A 23,757-nucleotide genomic window follows, 5' to 3' on the forward strand; every position below is an offset into this window, starting at 1 on the left:
GAGCAGCAGCAGCAGCAGCAGCAGCAGCAGCAGCAGCAGCAGCAGCAGCAGCAGCAGCAGGACCGGTGCAGTATCTGGGGAGCGGGACCATGTTGTCCCCGTGGCCACCCAGGACCATGGCTTGCACGTCTGCGACTGAGACCCGCAGCCGCTGCGCCAAAAAGTGGCGAAATCTCGCAGAGTCCAAAACGCCGGCCATTCCGACTACCATTTGGCTGCGGAGGCCGCTGCGCTCCCGCATCAGCTGCACCATCGCGTCTGCAGCGCAAACCCTAAACCCTAAACCCTAAACCCTAAACCCTAAACCCTGGCCTGCGCGCTCGGGCGGCGGCGGGCTCGCGGGCGCCAGGGTCGAGGAAGAAGCAGCGAGCAGCAACGGCAGCAAACCCTCAACCCTAAACCCGAAGTCTTTGTACTAAACCCGCACTTCTAGACCCTAAACCCCAAACCCTAAACCCTAAACCCTAAACCCCCAGCTCCTAAACTCAAAGCCCAAGCTCCACACGCTGGCTTCGCGGGAAAACACTTTTCAGGACCAGGCAGGGCAGGAGCTGCGGTGTACAGACACCTGGGACCGCTGCGGTGTACAGACACCTGGGGACCGCTGCGGTGTACAGACACCTGGGACCGCTGCGGTGTACGGACAGCTGGGACCGCTGCGGTGTACAGACACCGCGCGACGCACCCAAAGGGTTGGTGATGCAAATCACAAAAGCTTCTGGACAGTACATTTTAATTGCCTCCGCCACATCAGCGACTATTTTGGAGTTTATGGCCAGCAAGTCGTCCCGCGACATGCCGGGTTTGCGCGGGACCTGAGGCCAGCAGAAAGCAGCTTTCAATTGGAAATGAACTCCGGAAAGAATTCAAAACAATTGCGATATTAATTCAAAAATAAATCCAAAAATAAACTCAAAAACTCAAAAACTTCAAATTCACGAATTTCTGCATTGGCAGGTGCGGTGTACATACACCCGGCGGGCGCGCCAAGTGTATCCGCGGAAAGCGGGAATTTCATTTTTCATTTTTTTTAATTTTGAAATAAATCCTGGAGACTTACGCCGGCAGTCACAATGACCACATCTGCGCCCTGCAGCGCGGAGAAGTGATTTGATCCCGAAACTTTTGTGTCCACTCCCTCCACAGGCCCCACTTGGGAAAGGTCCAAAGCTTTCCCCTGAGGCAAACCTGCAGAAAAATAAAAGTGGCGAAGAGGCAGCGGCTGAGGCGGCGGCGCGGGTGCGCGCGCGAGGTGTCTGTACACCCCAGCAGCGGCGCCTGCTGCTGCAGCGGCACTCGTGAACTGGAATTTCGCGCCATTTCTTTTTCAGAAAGGGCCTTTGCAGTGACAAGTTGATGCTGCAAGAAGAGCATGCAAGAGTTTTCATTGCAAGTCCTCTTATTGGAGTTTGGGAGGCCGCTTTCCGTCGCCTGTGTGACGCAGATTCAACTTTCAACTTCTGCACATGGGGCCTCTGCGGGTTTCCGCGGCCTCTCTGAGTCGCCTTTGTTCGAAATATTCTTCAAAAAGAAAAACTAAAAGAACTTGAGAATTAAAAACGAACTAGACAGCACTTAATGCAGCGTTTCAAGCCCGCGAGCGCAGCGCCGCTGCAGCTTCCCGCTGCAGCTTCCGCTGCTGCTTACCTTCGACAACGTCGAAAATGCTCACGTCTCCCAACTCCTTCAGCGAAGATAAAAACGCTAAAATGGCGCCTATTTGGCCGCCGCCAACAAGAGCAATTTTGGGGCGTCTCATTTTGGGTTTTCGCGCGAAGTGGGTTGCGGTGTACGTACAGCTGCTGCGCAGACCAGGCTCGCCGCCGGACAGGAAGGAAGGGACGCGACAGGAGGCTCGCCGCCAGTTGTGTGCATTCTTTGGCGAAAAATAAAAGATAAATCCTCAAGAAGGAAAAGGTTTTTGAAGCAGCAACGCAACAACGCCGCCCCACGGGCGACGGGCGCTGCGTCGGTCCTAGCAGTGATCGCAGCAGCAGAAGACCGGGCTGTCTAGACAGCCCCTGGGGTTGAGTGCCGCGGGCCCGCCCAGTGTTCCCCTCCAATTCAAATTAAATCAATATTATTTAATTAATTAAAGCATTACACACCCTAAAAACAGAAAGACTCTGCATTCAGCGCCAGGCGCCGCCTTCCCCCGCCGACGCGCAGACGACGCAATAGAGAGCCTGGCCAGCCGTCAGCTGTACGTACACTCCAGCGCATACAGTTCGTTCAGCGGGCAACTAATGGCTGTGTGCAGTTCTTCACTTTTTCTTCTTCTCAAAAGTGTCGCTACACCCCATCTAATAGCCCGGCGCGCCGCCCAGGCGCCGCCGCCCGCGCTGCAGCCTCCCAGGTGTACAGACACCCCAGCCACGTACGTACACCCGAGGCACGCACATCTGCATGCAGCGCAGCACTGCTGCAGCACTGCGAAAAGTCGAACAAGTAAAGAGTCGGTGTGGGATCGCTAGCAGCCTTCGTTTCAAATTTGGCAGCTGCGGCGAACTCTCACAAGTACAACAACCCCACCCTCAGCCCCCGCACTTCACTGAAAAGCGCTGAGCCAAATGAGGCCCCCACACAATTTCTAAAGGGCCCTTCAGCGGCACCGGGGGCCCCCCTCAGCCCTCTAGGCATCGGGGGCCCTCTAGAGGGGCCCCCAAGGGAAACCCAAGGGGCCCCCAGGGGGCCCCCAAGGGGCCCCCAAGGGGCCCCCAAGGGCCCCTGAGGGGCCCCAAAATGGGGCCCCCGAGGCCTCAGCGCAGTCTGCATTTTAGCAACCAAAGAAGCAGCAGTGGAAGCTGCTGCGTGCGCAGATAAAGCCTGTTGGAGCTTTTGAGGCTTTTGTTTTAAAGAAGGAGAATTTGTTTTAAATTGCATTTTCTTTTTTCGCTATTTGCGTTTTATTTTTATTTCCAATTTGCTCTTCTGACGCTGCCCACACAAACGCGCCCACGCGCCGCCAAGGCCCCCAGGCGAGCCGTCGCTAGCTAGCTGGCTGCCAGCTAGCTAGCGACGCAGCTAGCCAGCCAGCTAGCTGCTGCCTACTTACTCCGCTAGCTAGCTAGCTACCTAGCTAGCTAGTAAGTAGGACGGCTAGCTAGCTAGCAAGCTGGCTAGCTAGCTAGCAAGCTGGCTAGCTAGCTAGCTAGCAAGCTGGCTAGCTAGATAGGTAGCCACCTAGCTTGCTAGGAAGCTAGCTCGCTTGCTAGGAAGCTAGCCAGCTAGCTAGCTGGCTAGCTACCTAGCTAGCTAAAAGAGGATCCGTTTGGGACCGCCGCCGCCGGACTCTGCAGGGACTGCTGCTAGCTGCTGCTTGCTGCTGCTAGCTGCTGCCAGCTGCCGCTAGCTGCTGCTTGCTGCTGCTTGCTGCTGCTTGCTGCTGCTTGCTGCTGCTTGCTGCTGCTAGCTGCTGCTAGTCCACGAAAAGCTTCTAAATTTCTTTTTTGTTTTGCTGCTTCATGCTGGCTTCTCGGGGGTGGCTTTGATCATCACGCCGTCTGTACACCGCAGCACGCGAAAAGTCGCAAAAAGGAAACTTGGCATTTTTCTTTTTTAACATTTTAATCATTTCTGCTTTTTTTTAATTGTGTCTGCAGTTTGCTGCTGCAGCAAACTGCGGAAAGTTCGCTGCAACTTGCTGCTGCAGCAAAAGGCGAAATTAAATTCAAATTCAATCTTGGAGTTGAACAGAAAGCGAACTTACGCAGCTTTTCAACTTGCTTCTGCAGCTGCTCCATTTGCTCGTCTTCGACTACAGAGCCTTCTTTGAGGACTTCTTTGGCTTTGGAGTTTTCCAAAGGAAGAATTATAATTTGGCGCATTGAAGAAAAGTTCGCGGAGCGGCCTTCTGCAAGATGCCTCAAGACTTGAACTTGTTCAGTGGCTTTGGGGGCTGCAGCGGGCTCGGCCACTTCCTGGGGCCCCTCGGGGAAAATGCTTTGGTTGTTGCTGTCGTTTGCTGCTGCTGCTGCTGCTGCTGCGGGCGCTGCTGCTGCTGCTGCGTCGCCAGAACCCTCCGGCTTTCCTGCTGCTGCTCCTGCTGCTGCTTCTGCAGCCTGGCCCTCCCCCTTCTGAGCCTCCTCCGCAGTAGGCTCTGTGCCAGCATTTGTTTGCGAAGCTTCTTCAGCCAAACTCGAAACTATTTTTCCGCCGTCGGGCCCCTCCTTGATGCTTCCCTGAGCCGGAAAGCAGCCAGCAGCAACTTGAACAGTCAGCAACGGAATCTGCACTGCAGCGCGAGCTTGCAAATTAATTAATTTGATTAAAAATGACAAAACTCTGTCAAAATTGCAAAAGAGTCGCCGATGCTGCACAATTGCCTGCAAAGATCTGCAGCCACCAGCGCTGTACAAGAAGTAGCTTCTGCTTCACGACTTTGCAAGCAACTTTGCACGAATTTGCATGCAAATTCACCCAACTCCGCATGCAATTGAAAGTAGAGGTTCCAGAGTTTTCTTACGGGCTCATGGCGCTCCAAAACGAGCAACAAAATTGAAAATGGAGCTCGGACCAAGTCCGGGAAAGCGTGGATGTAGGCGGAGTACGAACAGGTGAGCCGCAGACACTCCAGCGCCGCTTCGCAGACTTTCTTCTGTCCGTCGGCGTTTTTCATCGCCATCTGCAAAAAGAAAAATTAAAACGCCACTGACATTTCAAATTCCAAATCTTTTCAAAATCTTTTCCAAGTTCGAAGTGCTTTTCAACAACTGACACGGCAAAATGCCAGAAACAGCAGGTTTCACACAGACCCACGCAACGCTGTGACGCATTCAAGTTGCAATTCTAGACGGAAACCCAGGCTCTAATAACTTATTCGAAGAATTTCATAAAATATATTTATATTTTTCAAAATATTATAAATATTTGCGCATATATTTGCCCAGTTTCTCACCGGGATTCCGACTTTCAGCGTGCGCTTTCCATTTTGCAAAGTGAAGCGGGACTCTTTGATTTCGACGTAAATGGGAGGCTTAATTTGCAACAAAAGGAGTTCGCCCTCCTGCACAGTGGGTTTTTTGTGCGCGTATTGTTGCACAAGTGCTTGGCTGTTGTTCTCGTTCAGAAGCATCAGATACACGCCATCGCCCTCGCCTGTTATGAACTCCTTGGCCTTGTCTGCAGCAGCAGCAGCAGCAGCAGGCTCGGCAGCAGCTGCTGCTGCAGCGCCCCCTGCATCAGCGCCAGCAGCTGGGGCCGCAGCGGGAGGCTGCTGTGGGGCCCCAGCAGCCGGGGAAGATCCAGAAACTTCCACAGTTGCCCTTCTCGCCTTGGGCTCTGAGGCTGAGTTTTGCTTGCCACACACAGCCCCCATTTCAGCACTTGCAAGATTCAAGAGTTTGGCTGCAGCGAAGGGAATCTGTACGAGGCCTGCACACAAGAAAAAGGAGAAAAGAAGAGAATTTGAAAGGAAAAAATGAAACTTGAAACGCCGGGAAATTGCAAATCCTGCAACTGTTGACCCACAGCTCAACAGACCAACGCGCCGCAGCTGAGGAGCCGCTGCTGCGCTGCAGCTCCTGCTAAAAGTGCGGGGCTGATTTGTTTGACTTTCAAATTGGAAAATAAATCCAGAATTGGAAATAAAGTGCTGCGAAACTAAAGTAAGAAGCCGCAAGGCGGGTCTGCTGCGCGGCGTGCAGCAGCAAGGCCTGTGCAGTTCCGTGGGGGCTCACCTGGGGAACCCGCGGAATCCGAATTCAAAGTTCGCAATTAATGCAAAACGGCTCATAGTTTTTAAATCTGGTAAGAAATTTCAGAGAAGAATGCAGGCGAAGGACAGGGCTTTCCAGTATCGAGAGAAAGCAGAGAGCCCCGCAGCACGCCACGACTGCCCATGTCGGATTCGGGCTGAACTCCGCAGCGTTTTGCCACTCTTTTGTTTTTTTGCAATTCAATAACTAAAATAAAATTATTATAGACATATTAACACGTCGGAAGCTCCAGTCCAACGCAACGAGGATAGCGCGCACGCCTGTCTTCCCTCCGACGCCGAGCAAGTGACTAGCCAAGTGGCAGTGGTTCTTCCTTGGAAAATTAAAGAATAACCCAGCAAAGAGATGCAAATTAAGTAATAAGAATAACTAAGGGAGGCAGAAGAGATGCATTTCCACTTACATTTTCGCGGAAAGCCCAGTTTGCCGGCGCTGCGGAGCCTGAGCACCAGTGGCCTGTGCTGCGTAGCGCTGCTCGTCTAAATCCTCCAGTTACTCTCGCAAAAGTACAAATTATTACTAAACAAATTTCATAATTCAGTTCAAACAAAAGAGAGAGAAGATCCACCAGTTAATTGCATTTCTCCTGCCTCGTGCCCCTCACTAGAGTTCACACACTAACCAGTGGCGCGCGTCAGTGGCCCACGGCACTTCTGCTAAGAGCAAAACCTGCACAATTTTGTGTTTCTGAAAAAAGTTGAAATGGCACTGCAGATCCCTAATCAGCGAATACGCTGGAGGATACATACAACTTTGAAATAGCAAAGACTCAGCATGAGCAAACTTTCAATGAAATTCTGCGTAAACGCAATACAAAGCCAGATAATAAGGTTGAAGTCTCGCCAGACCAGCTATGGGAAAGAATACCATGTTAAATCTAGAAGATTCCACTTGCATTTCAATGCCTGATCCCAAAGAGCTCATTAGAGCTTCGGGGGCCCCAGGAGCTACCGGAGCCTTTAAATTTCTTTTGCGTTGCACAGTGAAACAATCATATTGCATCTTTGCAATTATGTTTTCCTTTTTGCATAATCTTGCCTGAAAAGCAGCACCTTTTGCTCTTATATCAAATGCTAAATTGAATTGGAAAGAAGCTGTGAGCGTGACGGTCAGCAATGGTCACCTCTGGGCATTTAGCTCTGCGTGTCCTACGGCATTGGGTTTTCTGTGTCTTTTGCATTTTTCCTGAAGTCTTGGAAATTCTAGGGGAACAGAAACCCAGACAAGCCCCGCAGTTTTCAGCTTTTCTCCCACAGGTCGGAAGTGCATTTGAAGTGACTCCACCCGCAGTTGAAGAGGAATATGCCTTGAAGCAGAGGAGTTGAGTATTGTATAATATTGCTTTTCTTCTTTGTATATGCATATTATACTGGAGTAACTCAAGGGGAAGCAAAAAGGGTGCTTACACTCGTAGCGCTAGCATGAACAAAGTCTGGGCCAGGAAGTTGCAAGGGTTCACTGAATGCCAAGCCCAATATGAAAAAATGAAATATAATTGAAACGCTCTTGCTTAAGATGTTTTCTTTGTATTTAATAAATACTCCCGACAGCAGGGGCTTCCGTGAAGGTGCTTTTCACAGAAGCCTGGAGCGCAAGCTGGCAGCAAGTTGAGCGAAGGCTTCTACATTCAGTGTCGAAATCAAAGAATGCCACGCAAAAGTCACGTAATATATAGAATAAAAATATGTGTCTAGCGCAAAGATCCCAGTGCTTAGGCAATGGCGTCAGGTCTGCTGAAGCTTTCAAACAAACAAGTGGCACTCACTGTTCTGTGATAACCGGATCTTCTCTGTTTTTATTTTAACTTGCGGCGCACAACGTACCGTTCATTGGCAAGCCTTTTGATCTCATTACCACTGCATTTCCAGACTCGGCTCCTTCCTAATTTAGGCATAGTCCTGGCACCGTAAATTATGGTAATATAATGGCAAGTAACGCATTCTATTAGCTCTACAGACTACTGTGCAGACGAGCACTCATGGTTAAAGAACTCTCAAAAAGAAAAGATTTCTTTTTGTTAATTAAAGTGAGAATTATTACAAATGGTGATATGAATGCATACAAGTGTAAACCATGGAATTTTGGGGAAATTTTCAAAATGGCACCACACGGAGTGTGGTTACGTAGATTTGCAATTAAATCCGTAGGAAGCTAATTAAAGGTCTCTACTGATCTGTAAGCATTTGCATGATTGAGTTGTACGCATTCGACATCGTGTCTACATGAATTGCTAGCGCAAGCTCTCTGAATGAGGTTTCATGCTGCATTATTCCCACCACAAAATGGCGATCACTTTCTTGCGTTCCATTCTGCTGCTTGATAGAATAAGACAAGGAAATGTTTCATATTCTTGCCCTAAATGCTGGGAAACGACTCTTTTGCTTGAGGAAAAATGCTGCAAAGGGAGCTGAGACTCCCAGTGGGTGACAACTAAAATGCACAAACCCCCACAGCCCGTCGCAGCTAAAGTTCATAGCCGAAAAGACACTGGCAGAACCCACAAAACGGAATTCATGTGAACAAAAAAACAACTAACTCATTAGTTTTTAGCTCGATTGTTTCCACATCTGCCTCTCAAGCCTCCTAACAATCCTAACGCTACAAACTTGCAAAGCCTTGTACGCAGCCTCGAGAGCCGGTCTACTAACTTATGTTCTCAAACAACTGCAAGTAAATGAAATTCCTGGGTTTGATGAAGGCAAAAGGATGCATAATTTGAAGAGGGTTACAAAGCTTGAGTTATGTTTGCGCAGGTGGTACTGACCTGAAGAGCCTTCCCACAAGAACCCGTTTACGTGGCGCAAAGAAGCAAAAATTAAAACAAACGCATTAAATATTATATTTTTGTTCCTAAATGTTTACCCAGCGGAAATACAGTATTGGAGGGAATGCCACTACCTGGCAGGCAGAACCAGGCCTTCTCTCCTCAAAGACATGACTGATTACAGAGAAGGCTCAGGCCATCAAACTTCGGTGTATCTTGGGACAGACATAAAGAACAATGCTCTTATGCAAGTTTATTTCACACTCTGGAATTTCTGTTTATTCCTCGCGACTGAAGGCCAGGCGGCGTGTTCACCTCCTACCCTTATACTCCTCACTGCATGCAAAGTGGGCAACTACTGAATTATTATTCCATGGCCATGGCAGATAAGGCTCTAAAGCAGTGTGAATGGAGAGAATGATCAAGCGCAGTGTAGTGGTAGGGCTCTGAATAAACGCCCTTCTGCCTCTTTCGCAGTGTTGTCTTTCCTCCCCCAGCACTCTTGTGTTCTTTTCCTTCTTGTACGACTGGCAGAGTGATAATATAGGCGAATTTCAGTGCAGAACTCTTGGAGCAGGCAATGCCGTAACTTCACCCTGGAATAAAGCAAGCTGCCTAATGCTAATCGCCGATTCCGCTGGTCTTCAGGTTCATCCTCCTGTCCCACATTGGCTTATTTTTTTAGTTTTTTTGGATGCTTTTGGATAAAATGAAATTAAAAGGCGAAATAAGGGGAATAAGAAGTTAATTGTGGGTAAAAAAGTGGTTTATTTACAGGAAACGTTGGGTAAAGGGAGAGCGCGCAGCAGAGCGAGCCCTCCAGAATTTGTGTTGGGGGGGTTCGGCATTTTTCTGTAACTCGCTCTCTCACACAACCTAACGAGTTTACACGGACACCTGAGAACTGTTTATGGAAGCCCTGTAGTCCTGACACTGGTTTCACTGCGCAGTGTGAATCCTCCCAACATATCCACGCATTTGCAACGCTCCACTTTGACAGTGTCTGGTTAGCATGGACTAAAAACTGATTGAAAAGATTCTGCCTTCGTTTGCTTGACTAGTCTGGAACTCAGCAGGAAGCTCTGCAGCTATTGTGCAAGAGTCTATGAAGCCCGTGGATCGGGAGCGGCTGGGGCAAAAGTGTGCGTGCAGGCGCATTGAACTATCTAAATTCTGTATTTTTGTTTTTCCAATTAAAAAGTATTTTGTACACCTCTACTGCTCCCTGAACAGGCATGCTACGCCCTCCTTGTAAGGAATGGCGTGGCTGCTGCGGCAGCCCCGTGGCGCTACAGAAAAGACCGGCAACAGCCTGAAGGGAATTACAGAACAATTGAAGTAAAATTAGCATTTCCACATCACAACAGGGCCAAGGCATCCTCACTGCTTACTGAAAATGACGAAGCAAGAGATGGTTCAGATGTACCAAAGGAACATAGAGGAGCTCACCGCGCAGAATCCGCATGCAGAGGTCTGCAGAACAACTTATTGAGCCTAATCCGTTTCCAATCGTTTCCATTTACTAGCTCTAGTTGAACTTCTCCACGGGGGGGGCTGCCGCTGTCGTGTTCCCAGCTCGAATTCAAAGTAGCGGCAGCAGGCATTGCTGGCCACTGCTCACTGCTGACTCCACAGCAACGCCCATTGATGGCGATAGACAGCCATGAAAGGGTTTTGGAGCAGATCATGCTTATGGGGGCGTTCATGTAGGCCAACTAGTCGTTCCTTATAGTTTTCCGTTCATGTTCGGGATAGATCAGTTTGGTGTTACTTTGCAGGACCCTCGCCTGCTCCAGGCTAACCAGGGGAGCGCGTGCGCCCTTCGCTACACCATGTTCTGCCGGTAAGAAAGCACGAGTCAATAGCTGAACGGGTTTTTAAGATGCCAGTTTCTTGCTGTTTCCTCGATTTCTTTGCTGCTCTTGTGCACCATATAGTGCTCATTTCAGGAGGCCTTTTACCGCTGTGGAGCAATAAGGCAGTAACAGTTTTCAACTCGGATGAAAACATGTAGTAGTGCACGTGATGTACCAAAGAAAATTTAGTTGTAAAAGGTCTGGCGTTGGTGTGGCTGTGGTGGCGGGCAGGTGTGCACGGGAGCTGGGCGAGGAGAACCCGCGTTGCAAGTAAGCTGGATTTTGCATTCCTTTGTATCAGATAAAACCAGCTTTCTTCATTTCATTCATAAATAGAAAAATGGGACATTCTATCCGATTAAAGCATGTGAGGCAGCATATAATGTTGAGCTGCTGCTGTGCACAGGTACCAGTATTACCGCGCACAGATCGCGTGTACAGCTGAACAGATGGATGACTGGAACGAACACAGAAGCCGCGGTGGGACACCCCTGAATCTGAAGCTTCTTAGCTCTTACCCTGCTTGAATGAGACATCTTTTTCTGCAAAGGAGGGATAAAGTGCTCCGGTTGTTTTGCAGAACTGTGTGTTCTTGTGTTTACCTGTGGGAATGGACGCTGCAGGCACATGCATGTTCGACATCATGCCCGAGCGGTCTACAAAGCATCTGCGGCAGTAACCTGAACACTATGGGCGCGCCCGCCTCCGACTTCTTTCGTCGGCGTACGCGGGTGCACAGAAAGTGAAATGAAAAACTTTTTTTTCGCCACTCGTTTGCGAAGAAGCCGCACTGCTGGCGCAGCTGCGCTTGACAGCGCAAGAACGGCGACTGTCAGTTGAATCTAATAATGTAACTGAAGTCGCGGTCCAGCACTCGCACGTTGAACTTCTAGTTTGCGGATCCGCCATTTAGAAAAAGAACTGTTCACTTCAGAGAACTGAGAGGCTATGCGCGTTGCTGTGGCAAGCAAGCGAGGCTGCTATTTCCTGCTCAATTCGACCAACTGCACTTCTCTCCCTGTGGAGATTTGCTAATTCAGGCAGGTCAATCCTGCTGCTTGTTTTTAGTTATTATGCGTAGTCCCTCCTCAGCTACTCGAAGCTACTTAGAAACTGCTGCAGTTAGTATCGCTTCTGCACTATGCACTGTCATGCACCTTACTGACACGGCGCCAGCCGTGTTTTCACTCTATACGTTGCCGTACCCAGAGGAACCATAGAGGGGTTCACTACCCTGCAGATACTGGTCTCAATTGATTGATACTGTGTACGTGTTGTTGCATTAGAGAATCAAAATTTCTACATATAAAGAACTTTTATTAGCTATATACTGCAATACCACTGACTGGTAGCACCTGCGAAAACTTGATCATTGCTTGCATGAAACACTAACAGCAACGTCTCTGTGCCCTACCCACTTCCCTCTAAATCTGCGCCACTGCTAGTTCTAAGCCTGCCTCGCCGCTAGCTACCCCGCTGCTCTCCTCATTCCCCTACTAATTCATCCAGAAGTTGAGTACTTGAAGCCTTCTTTGGCCATACAGTAACTACACCGAATCCTGCCGTTTCTACCGGTGGAATGGAAACCTGAAGCACCAAATGTTCGCGACAGCTCTAGTTTCCGCAATGCCTTACACCACACTGCGTCGGATACTGTTTATACTTGGCCCCTTTTGGGGCGTCACCTTGAAAACATCTTTGCATGAACCGTCAGCAAGCGGCGGTTCAAGAAAAAAGCTGTCACACTGAATACTGCTGCGCCCGCACGTTTACACCCTGCAAGTGCAACTCCGTCGAAGCTCCCAAGAAAGCCCGTCACAGCCGGCAGTCCCCGCTCACTCTCCAGCTAGGACTACATTATATTGAAACGCGGCGAAGGAACGAAGGCAGACACTCACTCAACTCGTGATCGGACAGACTCAGAAAACGCATGGTTTTGCATCATTCACCTTGAGCCCCAAAATCCGGATGTGTTACTACAATTACTACTATTAATCCCAACACATGTAATCCGAATGCACCGTTATGATGAGGAAGCGCGCCCACGCCAAACACTCAGCGCGGGTCAACAGCCCTTAATTCTAATTCTAAACTGTAATTCTACTTGCATCTATATTCCCACACGCACCACATATATACATATCACCGACGCCTTCAACTCCAGCACTGCACCTTCTACCTAAAATCTGTCTACACCACCACCTCAACTCCTCAGATCAGCAGATCCAGTTCAGCATCGAAACGGGGAACGGGCACATATCCGCCTTCCGTGGGTTTCACCAAGGACACCTGTGGCTTGTTGTTCCCCAACTTGTTGCACTGCTCCTCGGTGAACCCCGCAGCAAGGCACTGCTGAGATGCCGTCAGATCCTTGATGCTGCGTTGGTCCCCCCTCGAAACACTCTCTGCAATGTTGTCCGGCAACAAGCCCTTCTCGACCCCCTCGCTCAACAGCACGGAGGATGGGAACACAACCATGGCCTCCGACCCGCTCGAGCTCACCATATATCCCGCCAGGCTTGCAAGAAGCACCCCAGGAGTCGCAATGCACCTTTCGGGCAAGTGCACCGTACTGCGAACATGGAAGCTGCGGGAGAAGAGGCTGCAGACGCCCACAGCACAAAAACGAGACCTTGAGCTCCACCTATCTCGGAAGCCTAAGATGCGCCTCACCGCCACCAAAAAAACCCAAACTTACCTTTCGCTCTTCTCCCCGTGCTCCTTGCGCGTCTGTTCACGGTGGATACTCGCCGACAGATATTTCCCGTTGTAGTCCATTCCAAACGTGACGCTGTTCATTGAGACGCTGTTGTCACCCATCTTAACTCGGAATTGGCATCTGCAGCAAGCGGCCACACCAAAACCCACACAAGCAAAGTGAGCGTTCGAGCGGCTGTCACCCTTCCCATGTCCTGTACAACTTACGTCCGCTCGTCACCTTCCTGGGGGGAAATCGACAAATCCGCCCCCACTGGCTGCATCATATCACCCATTGGGCCCAGCACACCGAAGAGAGACGACATGGACTGCTGGAAAAGCTTCTCCAGCTCTGCAAGCGACCCGCCACCAAAGAATCCACCCATGTCCGGAGACTCTGGCTTTTCAGCTTCCACAATGCTCTGTTGTTCATTTGCATCGCAATTCGCGAAGGACAGGTGTGCTGCCATCAGAGCAGCAACAGAAGCAAACTGCACTCGCAATGGAGCCATCCTCGAAACGGCTGACGGGCAAGAGAACAAACCGAAAAAGACAATTTACAGTGATTGTGCTCCAAAAATGAAGACTGGATATATTGAACCTCAACTGAACGCCGACAGACTCATAACTTTTACATTTAATATGCCTTGTCCAGTGCAGGTTGAGCTGCGACAGTTTTAGGCATCAAGGATGCACAGCGCGGAGCGCTCGCGGTGTGGCGTCTTCACTGCCGCTACTGGTTACCCAACCCCTAACGTTCCACCTGATCTTAAAATTAGTTCAACTGCTTCTAAATACCTTTTTTTGACGATGCCAAGATAAATTCACTCCACACAAATTCGTCCCACGTACAGCAGGCACTACACACAGGTTCCCCAGCTCAACACAAGAGGATGTCACGCTGCAACAGCGGTGGCGGCAGGCTGCTTTTAAGGCAAAGCTAGTGCTCCATATTCAAAAATTAGCAACAAAGCGACGCTTCAATAGGAAACAAGTTCTCTCAGCTTAGAGTTCTCCTTGTTTCTCCTTCTTTCCCCTGGAGTTGCTTTGAAGGGAACGGGCGGAACCTAGCAACCACTGGGGTCGCTTTGTGGATACATGTGTTTTCAAGGCTTAAAGGCAACTTACTCGGACAGAATTATATGTTTCTTAATGAGGGTTTGTTCCACGTCTCGCAGCAGTAGAGCCCAGTTCAGCTCAGCCACTTGAATGGCAGTACTATGCAGTTGCCAGGGTGGAGAGCGAACAGCTGTAGCTTTTAGTTGGGGGTTCAACTGCCGTGTAAATTTATAGCAGGTGCTTCTTTCAGCATTGAAATGGATGTTTAGGGCGTTTTTCAGGTCAGGCTGGATCTAGCTGCTTTATGGTGACGTGGTGGGGCGTTTTTTGTTGGATGCAACGCTTGTTGTGAGCACAGTCAGCCGGTCAATCTAGTAATCAGAGCTGGGACAGCGCAATTTCACGGAAGCGGAAGTTCAATAAAGTGCGTAGAGGAGCTTTAAATGAGTGCCTCTAAATTCTTGAAGGCAAGGGCCCTGTTCGACTTCGCTCTACAAACGTAGCAAAGAGGCACGCCGAAATGTTCTTCAGGCGCCACAGCACATCAAAAATCTTGTTCTGGAAGTGGAAAGGGTCAACTCCAGCACGTATTTGCTGCAAATAAGCTATGATGTGCAGAGTTGACAAAGCTCTTATTCATGCAAGGAACTGTTGTGGTGGAACGGACCCAGGTCTGGAACTGCTTGGCCTTCATAGAATCTGTGCAGAGAGGAGAGTCAGTCATATCGTTTATCCTTAATTAAAGTCGTACTGTTATTGTCCTAATTTAAGAAGTCGCCCACGGCACACCTGAACCAGCCTTTCTCAAGTGCACTACGAAGCAATACAATGGACCACAACAACGGAGCAAGATGGTTGGCGCTGGAGGCCATATTCCCTAAAACAAGCATCTTACGAATGTGCTGCGGTGTGCACAAAGATAGAGCCCTGATGGGCTTTAGTTCTAGCTTTTCCCATGGAATCCCACGCCTTCCGAATGTAGGTGCCCGTCGTTCTTAGGCGTCCACTATGTTCGCAAGACTTCGTAGACAAGCTAGCGCAGTTAGAAACGGGGAGCTACACACGCGAATACTAAAGTGTTGCAGATTGGTGCTGCTAAAGCACTCACTAGTTGTTTATAGCCCCAACTGGCAAGGCATCTAGTAATGTGAACCACTTTATGTTACGCAAGGGCTAACTCAGGCATGACCACGAAGCTGCTTTCCACTACACAGTTATTCTCAGCAGTTCACTGTGCATCATGTTTCAAACCTTGAGTGAATGGTTGTTCCAAAGGTTAGTTATGCTTCTTAGTAACGAACGGCTAGTACAGACAGCCGAAGAGGCCTCACCTGAAATTTTCGTACGGCGGAAGTCCAGTAGGAACGCTAACACCAACACATAAGACAACCAAAAAATGCAGCAAAGACGCCAATGGGGTTGAAGAGGGAATTATTCATATAGCCGCGTCCCCAGTCCGTCGGAAATGCAGCACCGCCGCTAGCCAGATATATGTTAAAAAACTGAACACCGAATTGAAGCTTGTAGGGCGGAAGCTGAAGCTTGAGCGCGTAAAGATGGTATTTTTGGCGCATCAATAATCACAGGAACGCTAGGATGAAAGCAGCATGAGGGCTTTTCTAGGCTTTGTGGAATGCTTTACTGCCAAAGGTGATACGGCCGCGAGTCCGTTGGTACAATGGAATACCTTGCTAGGGATTTTCCTACGCGTAGTAGGCCATAGTCGGAGCCCTGTGGAAGCGAAACGCCCCAGCCGGCTGTTCATGCTTTGCGTACCAGCAACTGTTCACGCAAAGAAGCCTCGGCATCCGGATACGAGTGTTTGACCACCAGAGATATCGTAAAGAACTGGTGGTCACAGCTGTGACAGATCCTACCACCACGTAAGCCATTCCTTAGTGGAGAACAAAGCTCCAGGTACCATGCTACCCTACGGTACCTCAAGCTCCGTTCTCCACTAAGATGCAGCTTAATGAACCGGCTCAGGATGCAAAGGGATTTCTTAAGCCGGTTGCAGAGAAGCAGAACCAGGAAACAGAAAAGGAACAGTAAGGTATGATAAGCAGAGAGCAAAAGGGACTTGTAGTTTGACTCTTAAATAAAATTAGACTATTGGGAAATGATGAATTGCAGGGCAATGCACGCAACACCAACAGCCAGTCCGCCTTATTTTGTAGATTGAGCGGCGCACGGTTCGCAGCTGCTGCTGTTGAAAGAGCCGGCCAGGGAATACCGGGACGTCTGCACAAACCCAACACGACTCCGGTCACCCAATCTGAAGCCTTTGACAAAACTGTGAAGCACTCTTGGATCGCTGGCCAACGCGATTGCCCGGCTAGCTGTAGAAGAGCTACAGCTCATAGTGTAGCAGCTACCTAAGGGTTAAATTTTCAACTGAGGCTAACGGTGCCATTTTGCATAATGACAGCATGCTTACTTAACTAAAGAGGTGGACAGAATATTTCTTGGGTGATTTCCTACCCGGACGTATTTCTCATGTTCTAGTTTTGGGACTTGATTAGCCTATCATTTCCCAGATAACAGAAGCTTTTCTGTCCTTCGCCACTGAACAGTTTCAACAGCAGGATGACGCCCGCCTACTCGAGCGAGACTATGAGTTGGTGGCAGGCATGTGCAAGCATGCTTATCGAGAGGCTCATGTGCAACTGCTACAAGTTCCGAACGCTTCCTTGGAAAAGAGCAAAACCGATGACGCATTTTGGCCAGCGTGTCCAATAAGCGACGTCTCACCAGTACCTTCTCCGAATCTTCCAACCAAGACACCATCAACCAACGCAACCTAGATAGGTCGCCTTCTTCAGTTCAGCCTGTGCATGCCATGCTGCCCTACACGCTAAATTGCATAACAGTTTTTAGAAACCCTTTCAACAGTCGACTAAATCTGCAAGAGGCTAGTTTCCAGCTGACGCTGCTTTCTAGTCAGCGTAAAGACAACGACAGGCAACAAACCATCGTTGACGATGCCACCTGAGACACATAGAATCATCCGCTTTATTAGTCATTGGTTGCCAGGCAATCAAATAAAAATGGCACATGAGGCAATGATTTGTGCACCGTAGCAAGCACCTGCAGCGGAACGCAACCGCTGTGCTTGCCGACTGAAAAGCGAACAGTGCATCTGAGTCAAGGGTAACTCAACGTTTCCAAAGGTACAACTGCGCCTTAATAATAAATGGCGTCGCGGAACTGCTGAGTCCCTCCGTTATGCCGACTATCTGAGACACTCAGCCCTCTCTCTGCCGTCGTCCGCTGTAGCACCTTTGAGGCAAGCCCTACTGGCCTCCCTTTTCGAGCAAATTGCTCACATTTTTCCCTTAGCTTTGCCTGCACTGGAGATTATCGTGTCCGCAGCTGTGGAATCTCTAAGTGTAGTCTTGGCACAAAATATAAGTGGTGCCCCTCCCAGAGGTAACAGCCCAGGCATCCACGCGCCTAGTCAAGAGTTTCCTCAAGCTTTTTCTCTCGGCTGCTGCATTCGGAATTCACAGAAGTGCCAGAGACTTCTCCAGAAACGCCATAATCACGAACTTTTCTACCTATGACGCGATTTGAGGCGCTTTTGCTGTCTGGGCTTCTTATTTAGAGGAATCAGTACTGATTACCTATCAGCCTGCTGTATGGCTAATATAAGGACTCATAGGATAGCGTGATAACCTATCTGTGCAACTGCGTGTTTATGCCATCCCTCGGCATTCGAGTAGCTCGTCAGGTCCACACTGCTGCAGCTGCTTTGTAACAACGGGGAGTGTTGGTTGAATTTTTCTGCACCTCAGTAACTGTTTTTCGGGCTCCTTCAGTGATAGATGCAGCGCGTGCTCCATTATAAGTGTTGCGGTAGAACTAGGCATGGCATTACGTAGTGGCAGTCAGTTAGCTTTGAAGACCCAATAGATACTGCGACAGTTTGCTCAGATCTGGCAAGTTCCACCCTCAGGAAAAAAATATGCTCCTGGGGAGGTAATTTCACTGCTAGGAACTCAGATGGGTGAGTTGGAGCATAGTTAACTAGGGTTCGCAAAAGGATTGGTTAAGACGAGAGAGCAACGGGTCCGAAATCAGGGAAAATACTTAGGGACGGAGGCAAGAGGCAAAATATGCAAGAAAGGTAAAGCCGTAAACCTGAAGTTGTACAAGTTGTGGAGAAAAGTTCCGCGAGATCCGGGCGGTGTACCACGCGGGAATTGAAGACGCAGAGAGGCTCGAAACTCCCCTTGAACCAAAAAAAGAATATTTAGATCGCATTTATGTCATTTTTTCGCTTCCAATACATTGCAGCTTGTTGTCACGTGACAATTATTTACCAGCTTCCCTGCTGAGGCCGAAGAGACCCGGATGCAGACGGTAGCGACCGTGAGCCTGTGGTGAACGGCCAATGCCGGTGCTTGAAGCCTCTATGCATGCAGATAGAAGAGCAATATTAAAAACCAGTATTTCATACTTTTAGAGCTGCGGATCATTGTTTGTGTTGTGCTGGTTAGTGCTGTTCACTATGCGTTCAGCTCGATAGCAAGGTCCACAGGACCGACCTTCACTGCCGACTGTGTCTCGAGGCTAACTTTCACAGTCCATGAACCAGCATGCGACCATTTAATTCTCAAGCACATCTTTTGAGCTGTGTTCAAAGCCTAATGGTCAATTTGCAATGCATGTGAGCGGGGAAACTCACAAATCTCAACGCCATCCCTGGGAAAATTCGATAGGAAGAAAATGAGGATCATTTTGGCGTTGTCCTTGCCCCTCACTGCAACATTTGTAGACTGCTACCGTCTCGCAACAAACGAGGTGGGTAACGGAACTCCAGCGAGTTCTGAGTCTGCCGGAGATGGTGGTGTCTCCCTTGGCTTCAAAGATGCGCCAGTGAGAGCAATTCAGGTTGGCCTCCAAAAGGCAAACCCTTCTACCTTCCAAGAGTTTTCGTTTATAGAGGAGGGTTCCCCCATTGAAAGCAAGACAGGCTCAGGAAATGAGGCAGAAAGGCGAAACTCTACACCGGAAGGAGGCTACCTCAGCGCGAAAAGAAAGAACATCCACGCAAAGTCTTCAGTCCATCTCACTGAGGTTGAGGAGTTCGCAAGCGTAGTCAAGATATTTGTTAATACAGTCAAGGCAGACTTCGTGTCACCCTGGCAAATGATGGCTCCAAAGGAGCAAACCGGGTTAGACTTGAAAGCGAAACGGCAAAGATAACCATTGCTTTACTGTATCTGTTTTCAGTGCTGAGATCGTAACCAGCAGTTCCGCTTCAAGTTGTCGCAATTCCTACGCAAGATAGGAAACTTTGCGCTGCTGGCTTTTTCTCAGTTCGGGATTTGTCGTAGAAGGCAGAATGATAATGACCAACGCTCACCTCGTAGCGGATCAGACGCGCGTGCTCGTCAGACGGCATGGGTACGATTGACAGCATGAGCTACAGAAAGATTAAATAAACATACCATACGCACAGCAATACAAGTTCGTTGGAGGTGCCTGCTACTTTACTGCAGCAATCCCAAGCGCTTTCTTGCACGTGTCCTCGCCGTCTGCCACGAGTGCGACCTAGCTTTGGTCACTGTCGACGATGACGTATTCTGGGAGAGAATAAAACCTCTTGCCTTTGGAGGAGTTCCGCAGCTGCGGGTGAGCGCGTTTGCAGGCGCACGAACTCCTGCTGCTCGAGCCAGCATAAGCTTTGCATTGAAACTACACCAAACTCGTATTCTCTGCAGACTCCTGCCTTTCTTCCAATAAAGCCATTGTCCCGCTATCCTGTCAGCGTTGTGATGCTAATAGATCATCTATTTACTCTCCATTGAATTACTTGCATGCGTGCGGACGCCGCAGGAAACAGTTGTGGTCCTCGGCTATCCCACTGGGGGTGATCAGCTCAGTATCACGGAAGGAGTGGTTAGTCGCGTTGGGGTGTCCATGTATGCTCATTCCTCTCTTGGGTAGGTGCATTGTTATCAGGGCAAAACGCGGCAAGTTTCTGTTTGCAGCAATGTTAGCGCCTTACAAGTAGAGACGAAAGCGGAGGGCAATAAAGAACCGGTGACATTTAGTACTGCTATTCGGCTCTTGCAGGCTTCTCACGGTGCAGATTGACGCCCCTATCAACCCGGGTAATTCGGGTGGGCCGGCCCTAGCTGCAGGAAAGGTGGTTGGGGTGGCATTTCAAGGCTTCAGCGAGATGCAAAATGTTGGATATATCGTGCCATTTCCAGTCATTAGACACTTTCTAAACGACATCGCCCTGCACAAGCAGCACACAGGCATCGTATCTTTGGGAATCAAGGCCCAGCCAATGGAAAATGAAGGTAAATTTAAGGTGGATTCGTTATATCCAACAGACGCAGATGAGTAGCTTGAAGTGCTGCTGGTTATATGAACGTGAAAATTTACGACTTGTAAGGCCCACCAAGTAACTCAAATATCCTGTTTGCAGCTTTGAAAAGATTTAAAGGAATGGACACCTTGCCACCGGAGGCCCTTCCAGAAAATGTGACGGCGTCTGGCGTTCTCGTTGTGTCTGTTGATAAAGTTCGCCAAAGCATCTACACCCAGGGGAAAATCGCTCTTCCACTCTCACGCTACAGTCAGATTCCAGAGAGTAGCCCAACAGGAAAGCGCTGCGTGCGATACAAAGCCCACGTGAGTCCTTCAACTGCGGCATTTGACTCGTCGATGGCAAAGTGTGAACTGATGAAGCCTATATTGCTGGGAGACCAACCGGTCCCTCGTGAGAACGACACAACTGAGCATCAGAGGAACGTGAAGGAAATTGCCACTAGAGTTATTTGGCAGCCAGAAAACTGGAAACCCAGCACGGCAGCTTCTTGCAGCCACTGTCGCCACCAGCAGCTCATACAAAGCGAGAAAAGAAAGGTTTTGCAGAACCAGAAGAAAGCGAGCCAGTCTGACATACCAGAAGCAGCTGATGTTCAACGTGAAACTGGGCCCATGCAATGGGTTAAGACAATCGTGCAAGTGGAAGACGCTGAAGGGGTTGCTGACGCTGGGGGCAGCAGACTGCTGAGTATAGTCGAAACTAAAGAGCAACATCTGCGACGGGTGTCAGCTCAAGGTAGCACAAGCAACCGCGGAGTTAATGAAGAATCAGCACCCCAATCCGGACAGGACGCCAGGATGGAAAGCCCACTATTCCGAGCCGATATAGGATCAGCAACCCAATCCGGACAAGACGCCAAGACGGCGAACCCACTACTGCGAGCCGATACAGCAGGAGTACAGGAAAGTACATCTGCCCGAAGCGAACCACCCACGTTGGACTTGGGAGTCCTAAAAAAAGCGGAAAGAGCTGGCGCCTTAAAATATACGCCAACGAAGCCTAGCCGACACGGAAGTGGGGATGAAGATGATGAAAGACAGAAAGGCCAGGGTCAGCCAGACCTTCGCACACAAACAGGACAGACCCCAGTTCCGGAAAAAAGGCAATCACACACATCCACTATTCGCGCTAGCTTAGAATCCCTTCTGCGCGAGATTTTACGAGGACCGAGCAAACTGCGCCAAGTAAGGAATATTTTGCGAGGCCGTGGCGGTGGCGATGAAGGTGACAGCTTGCGGGAGACATTTTCTGCTACCAACGCGAAGCGAAAAGCAGAGCAAACATCCAACTCTACTGATAAAGAGCAAAACGAAGACGCTTTGGAAAAGCGTCCAGTTGTCTCGGAACTGAAACTGGCGGGGAAGAACCCAGCTGGTTTGGCTGAATCCAATGATTCAAGCCCCAACTCAACAAACAGCAGCTCCAAGGAGGTGCGCAGCGAAGAGCGGACAGCGACTGAAAACAACGCAGAAGAGAAGAGAAATCTGGAAGAGAAATCACAAAAGCACGAAAGCCACAACAACGAAAGGGAAACAGAGGACACAGCTCTCGCAGTTGCCGCCCATCCTCTGGTAGATAATCCCTATTTCAATCCTGCGTTCCTCGACGAGAAAGAATTCCTCGGCTTCCGGGAAGGTGACGTTATCCTCTCTGTTGGAAACTACAGTATGTTACTCTCCTCCTCGCACCTTGGCAGCTCCGGCATCTCTGAAATAAGGCTCAACTGCACACATGAAGCGAGATTGTATAGGAGTACTGCCTATTAGCTGTAGTGGTAGTTGACCTCATATGCGATGCGTCTCTGCACTGCAGACATCGCAGACGACGGAACTGTCTCATTCAGGCAAGTCAATTCATTCGGTTTGGCCTTCGGCTGAACATCCTGTGGTTGCAGACAGCCACGGAAAGTGCCTCCTTTCCTGTGACATAGCCTCTGCATGAATTGCGCGAAGTAGAGTCTTCGGTGCTTTCAGGGATCTGGAACGAGTCTCCTTTCACTATGCCATCACTCAATACTTTAATGGAGAAACAACATGGGCTTATGTGCTCCGCGATAACCGAGTCATCAAGATCACAGTGAGCTCTCCAGAGAAAAAATGACGAGCAGTAACCGATCCACGGTCCTACAGAGGGCTGCTGCTGAGGGCGTCTTTGCTCAAGCCGTTTCTAAGTAGCAGCTCGTGATGCGGGCTTCTTGAAATCAGGTTCCACTGATGACGCCAAATTTTAAGGTCCCTCCGTTTACGTGGGACATGAAGCCATCTTACTTCGTCTACGGCGGGTTCGTGTTCACGCCACTCAGCAAAGTACTGCTCGTGAGTCATATTTAAACAGTTCTGGAAGATTATGCAATTCTTTCAGCACACATCCTGTGCCTCTACTATGCGGTGGTTCAAATGCGGCAAACCAACTCTGCACGCCCTTACATTTAACAACAGGGCTCCAGTGCTGACTGACTGCAACTTTGGTTTCAGGCAACGAAATTGCGTAAGGAGGCACCGCACATGTTTGAGTTCCTTGTGCAAAAACTCGACTATCAGGAGGAAGCAGGAGACGAATTTGTTGTTTTAAGCCTGGTAAGGAAGCTACAGCTTGGTCGGAAATAAAGTGATGTGTTATACGCCCCCCAGTCTAGTTAAGGATGCGCATAGTCAGCCTGTCTCCTCCCGCTCATGAGGGTGTCATAGGTCAAATATGCCTCACTGACGCTGGACAAATTGGCAAGCATGTACGCAGATCCTTGCATCCGATATTTCCGTTGGATATGAAGTGCCACCGTGCATCGTCCACAGTGTTAACGGCCACCATGTCCGCAACATGCAAGACCTCGTGCGTTTTATCGAAGCACAAGATGGAGATTTCGTGGAGCTTCAGTTGGAAGCCAATGAAGCAGACAAGTTGCATGTTGCCATTGACCGAAAAAAGGCCGCAGCGATTCAACAGAAGGTCCTGAAGGACCACAACATTGTTTCCGACAGGTCGCCTGATCTCATTCGCAGGAAAAAATAAATCCTCTTCAAGCTTTTGTTTTGTTGTGACATGGTCACACTGACTCAAGGACACGCGCCGCCCAATTGGCTCGAAAGACAGCTGTCTGGTATTCTGCTGCCATGATATCTGTGGCTGCGGAAGGCAGGTAAGCACAAAACCTACAGGACATCAACAGCACTGCAGGCCATGTTTGTCGCCAAGCGCTGCAAAGTGGCGACCATGAATTGATAAGGCCTGCAGCAGCCTAGGCATCCCCGTCCTGTCGCAGCGTCACGTCCAACAATATTTTTTGTTTGGAAGCTTGTTGCATGCAGAGTTTTTGGTTAG

The 23,757-nt window shown here is 49.5% G+C and overlaps 5 protein-coding genes across 5 annotated transcripts; 2 read left to right on the forward strand and 3 right to left on the reverse strand.

The window, feature by feature from the left end:
* Nucleotides 1-115: 115 nt before the first annotated feature.
* On the reverse strand, nt 116-1,759 carry ENH_00031380 (malate dehydrogenase, putative; the record flags this gene model as incomplete). Its single annotated transcript, XM_013580065.1, has 4 exons — nt 116-258; nt 686-815; nt 1,061-1,188; nt 1,648-1,759. Coding segments are annotated over 4 exons (513 nt in total), but the record flags the coding sequence as incomplete, so codon positions are not given.
* A 1,703-nt stretch (nt 1,760-3,462) lies between these two features.
* On the reverse strand, nt 3,463-5,841 carry ENH_00031390 (hypothetical protein, conserved; the record flags this gene model as incomplete). Its single annotated transcript, XM_013580066.1, has 5 exons — nt 3,463-3,503; nt 3,710-4,181; nt 4,466-4,624; nt 4,898-5,373; nt 5,784-5,841. The coding sequence occupies 5 exons, from the start codon at nt 5,839-5,841 to the stop codon at nt 3,463-3,465; spliced, it is 1,206 nt and encodes a 401-aa protein (XP_013435520.1).
* Nucleotides 5,842-9,877: 4,036 nt separating this feature from the next.
* On the forward strand, nt 9,878-11,016 carry ENH_00031400 (hypothetical protein, conserved; the record flags this gene model as incomplete). Its single annotated transcript, XM_013580067.1, has 5 exons — nt 9,878-9,952; nt 10,260-10,324; nt 10,569-10,607; nt 10,744-10,817; nt 10,961-11,016. 5 exons carry the CDS (start codon nt 9,878-9,880, stop codon nt 11,014-11,016), a joined length of 309 nt encoding a protein of 102 aa, XP_013435521.1.
* Nucleotides 11,017-12,548: 1,532 nt separating this feature from the next.
* Nucleotides 12,549-13,546, reverse strand: ENH_00031410 (GRA9 protein, putative; the record flags this gene model as incomplete). The annotated part of the gene is made up of 3 exons (XM_013580068.1): nt 12,549-12,939; nt 13,036-13,176; nt 13,263-13,546. 3 exons carry the CDS (start codon nt 13,544-13,546, stop codon nt 12,549-12,551), a joined length of 816 nt encoding a protein of 271 aa, XP_013435522.1.
* A 5,275-nt stretch (nt 13,547-18,821) lies between these two features.
* On the forward strand, nt 18,822-23,448 carry ENH_00031420 (trypsin, putative; the record flags this gene model as incomplete). The annotated part of the gene is made up of 10 exons (XM_013580069.1): nt 18,822-19,270; nt 19,416-19,502; nt 19,598-19,730; nt 19,935-20,041; nt 20,175-20,407; nt 20,536-22,108; nt 22,413-22,515; nt 22,644-22,754; nt 22,914-23,015; nt 23,176-23,448. 10 exons carry the CDS (start codon nt 18,822-18,824, stop codon nt 23,446-23,448), a joined length of 3,171 nt encoding a protein of 1,056 aa, XP_013435523.1.
* Between the last annotated feature and the right edge of the window lie 309 nt (nt 23,449-23,757).

Source organism: Eimeria necatrix, genomic scaffold (genome assembly GCF_000499385.1).
Source record: "Eimeria necatrix Houghton genomic scaffold, Enh_scaff22, whole genome shotgun sequence".
Lineage (NCBI taxonomy): Eukaryota > Apicomplexa > Conoidasida > Eucoccidiorida > Eimeriidae > Eimeria > Eimeria necatrix.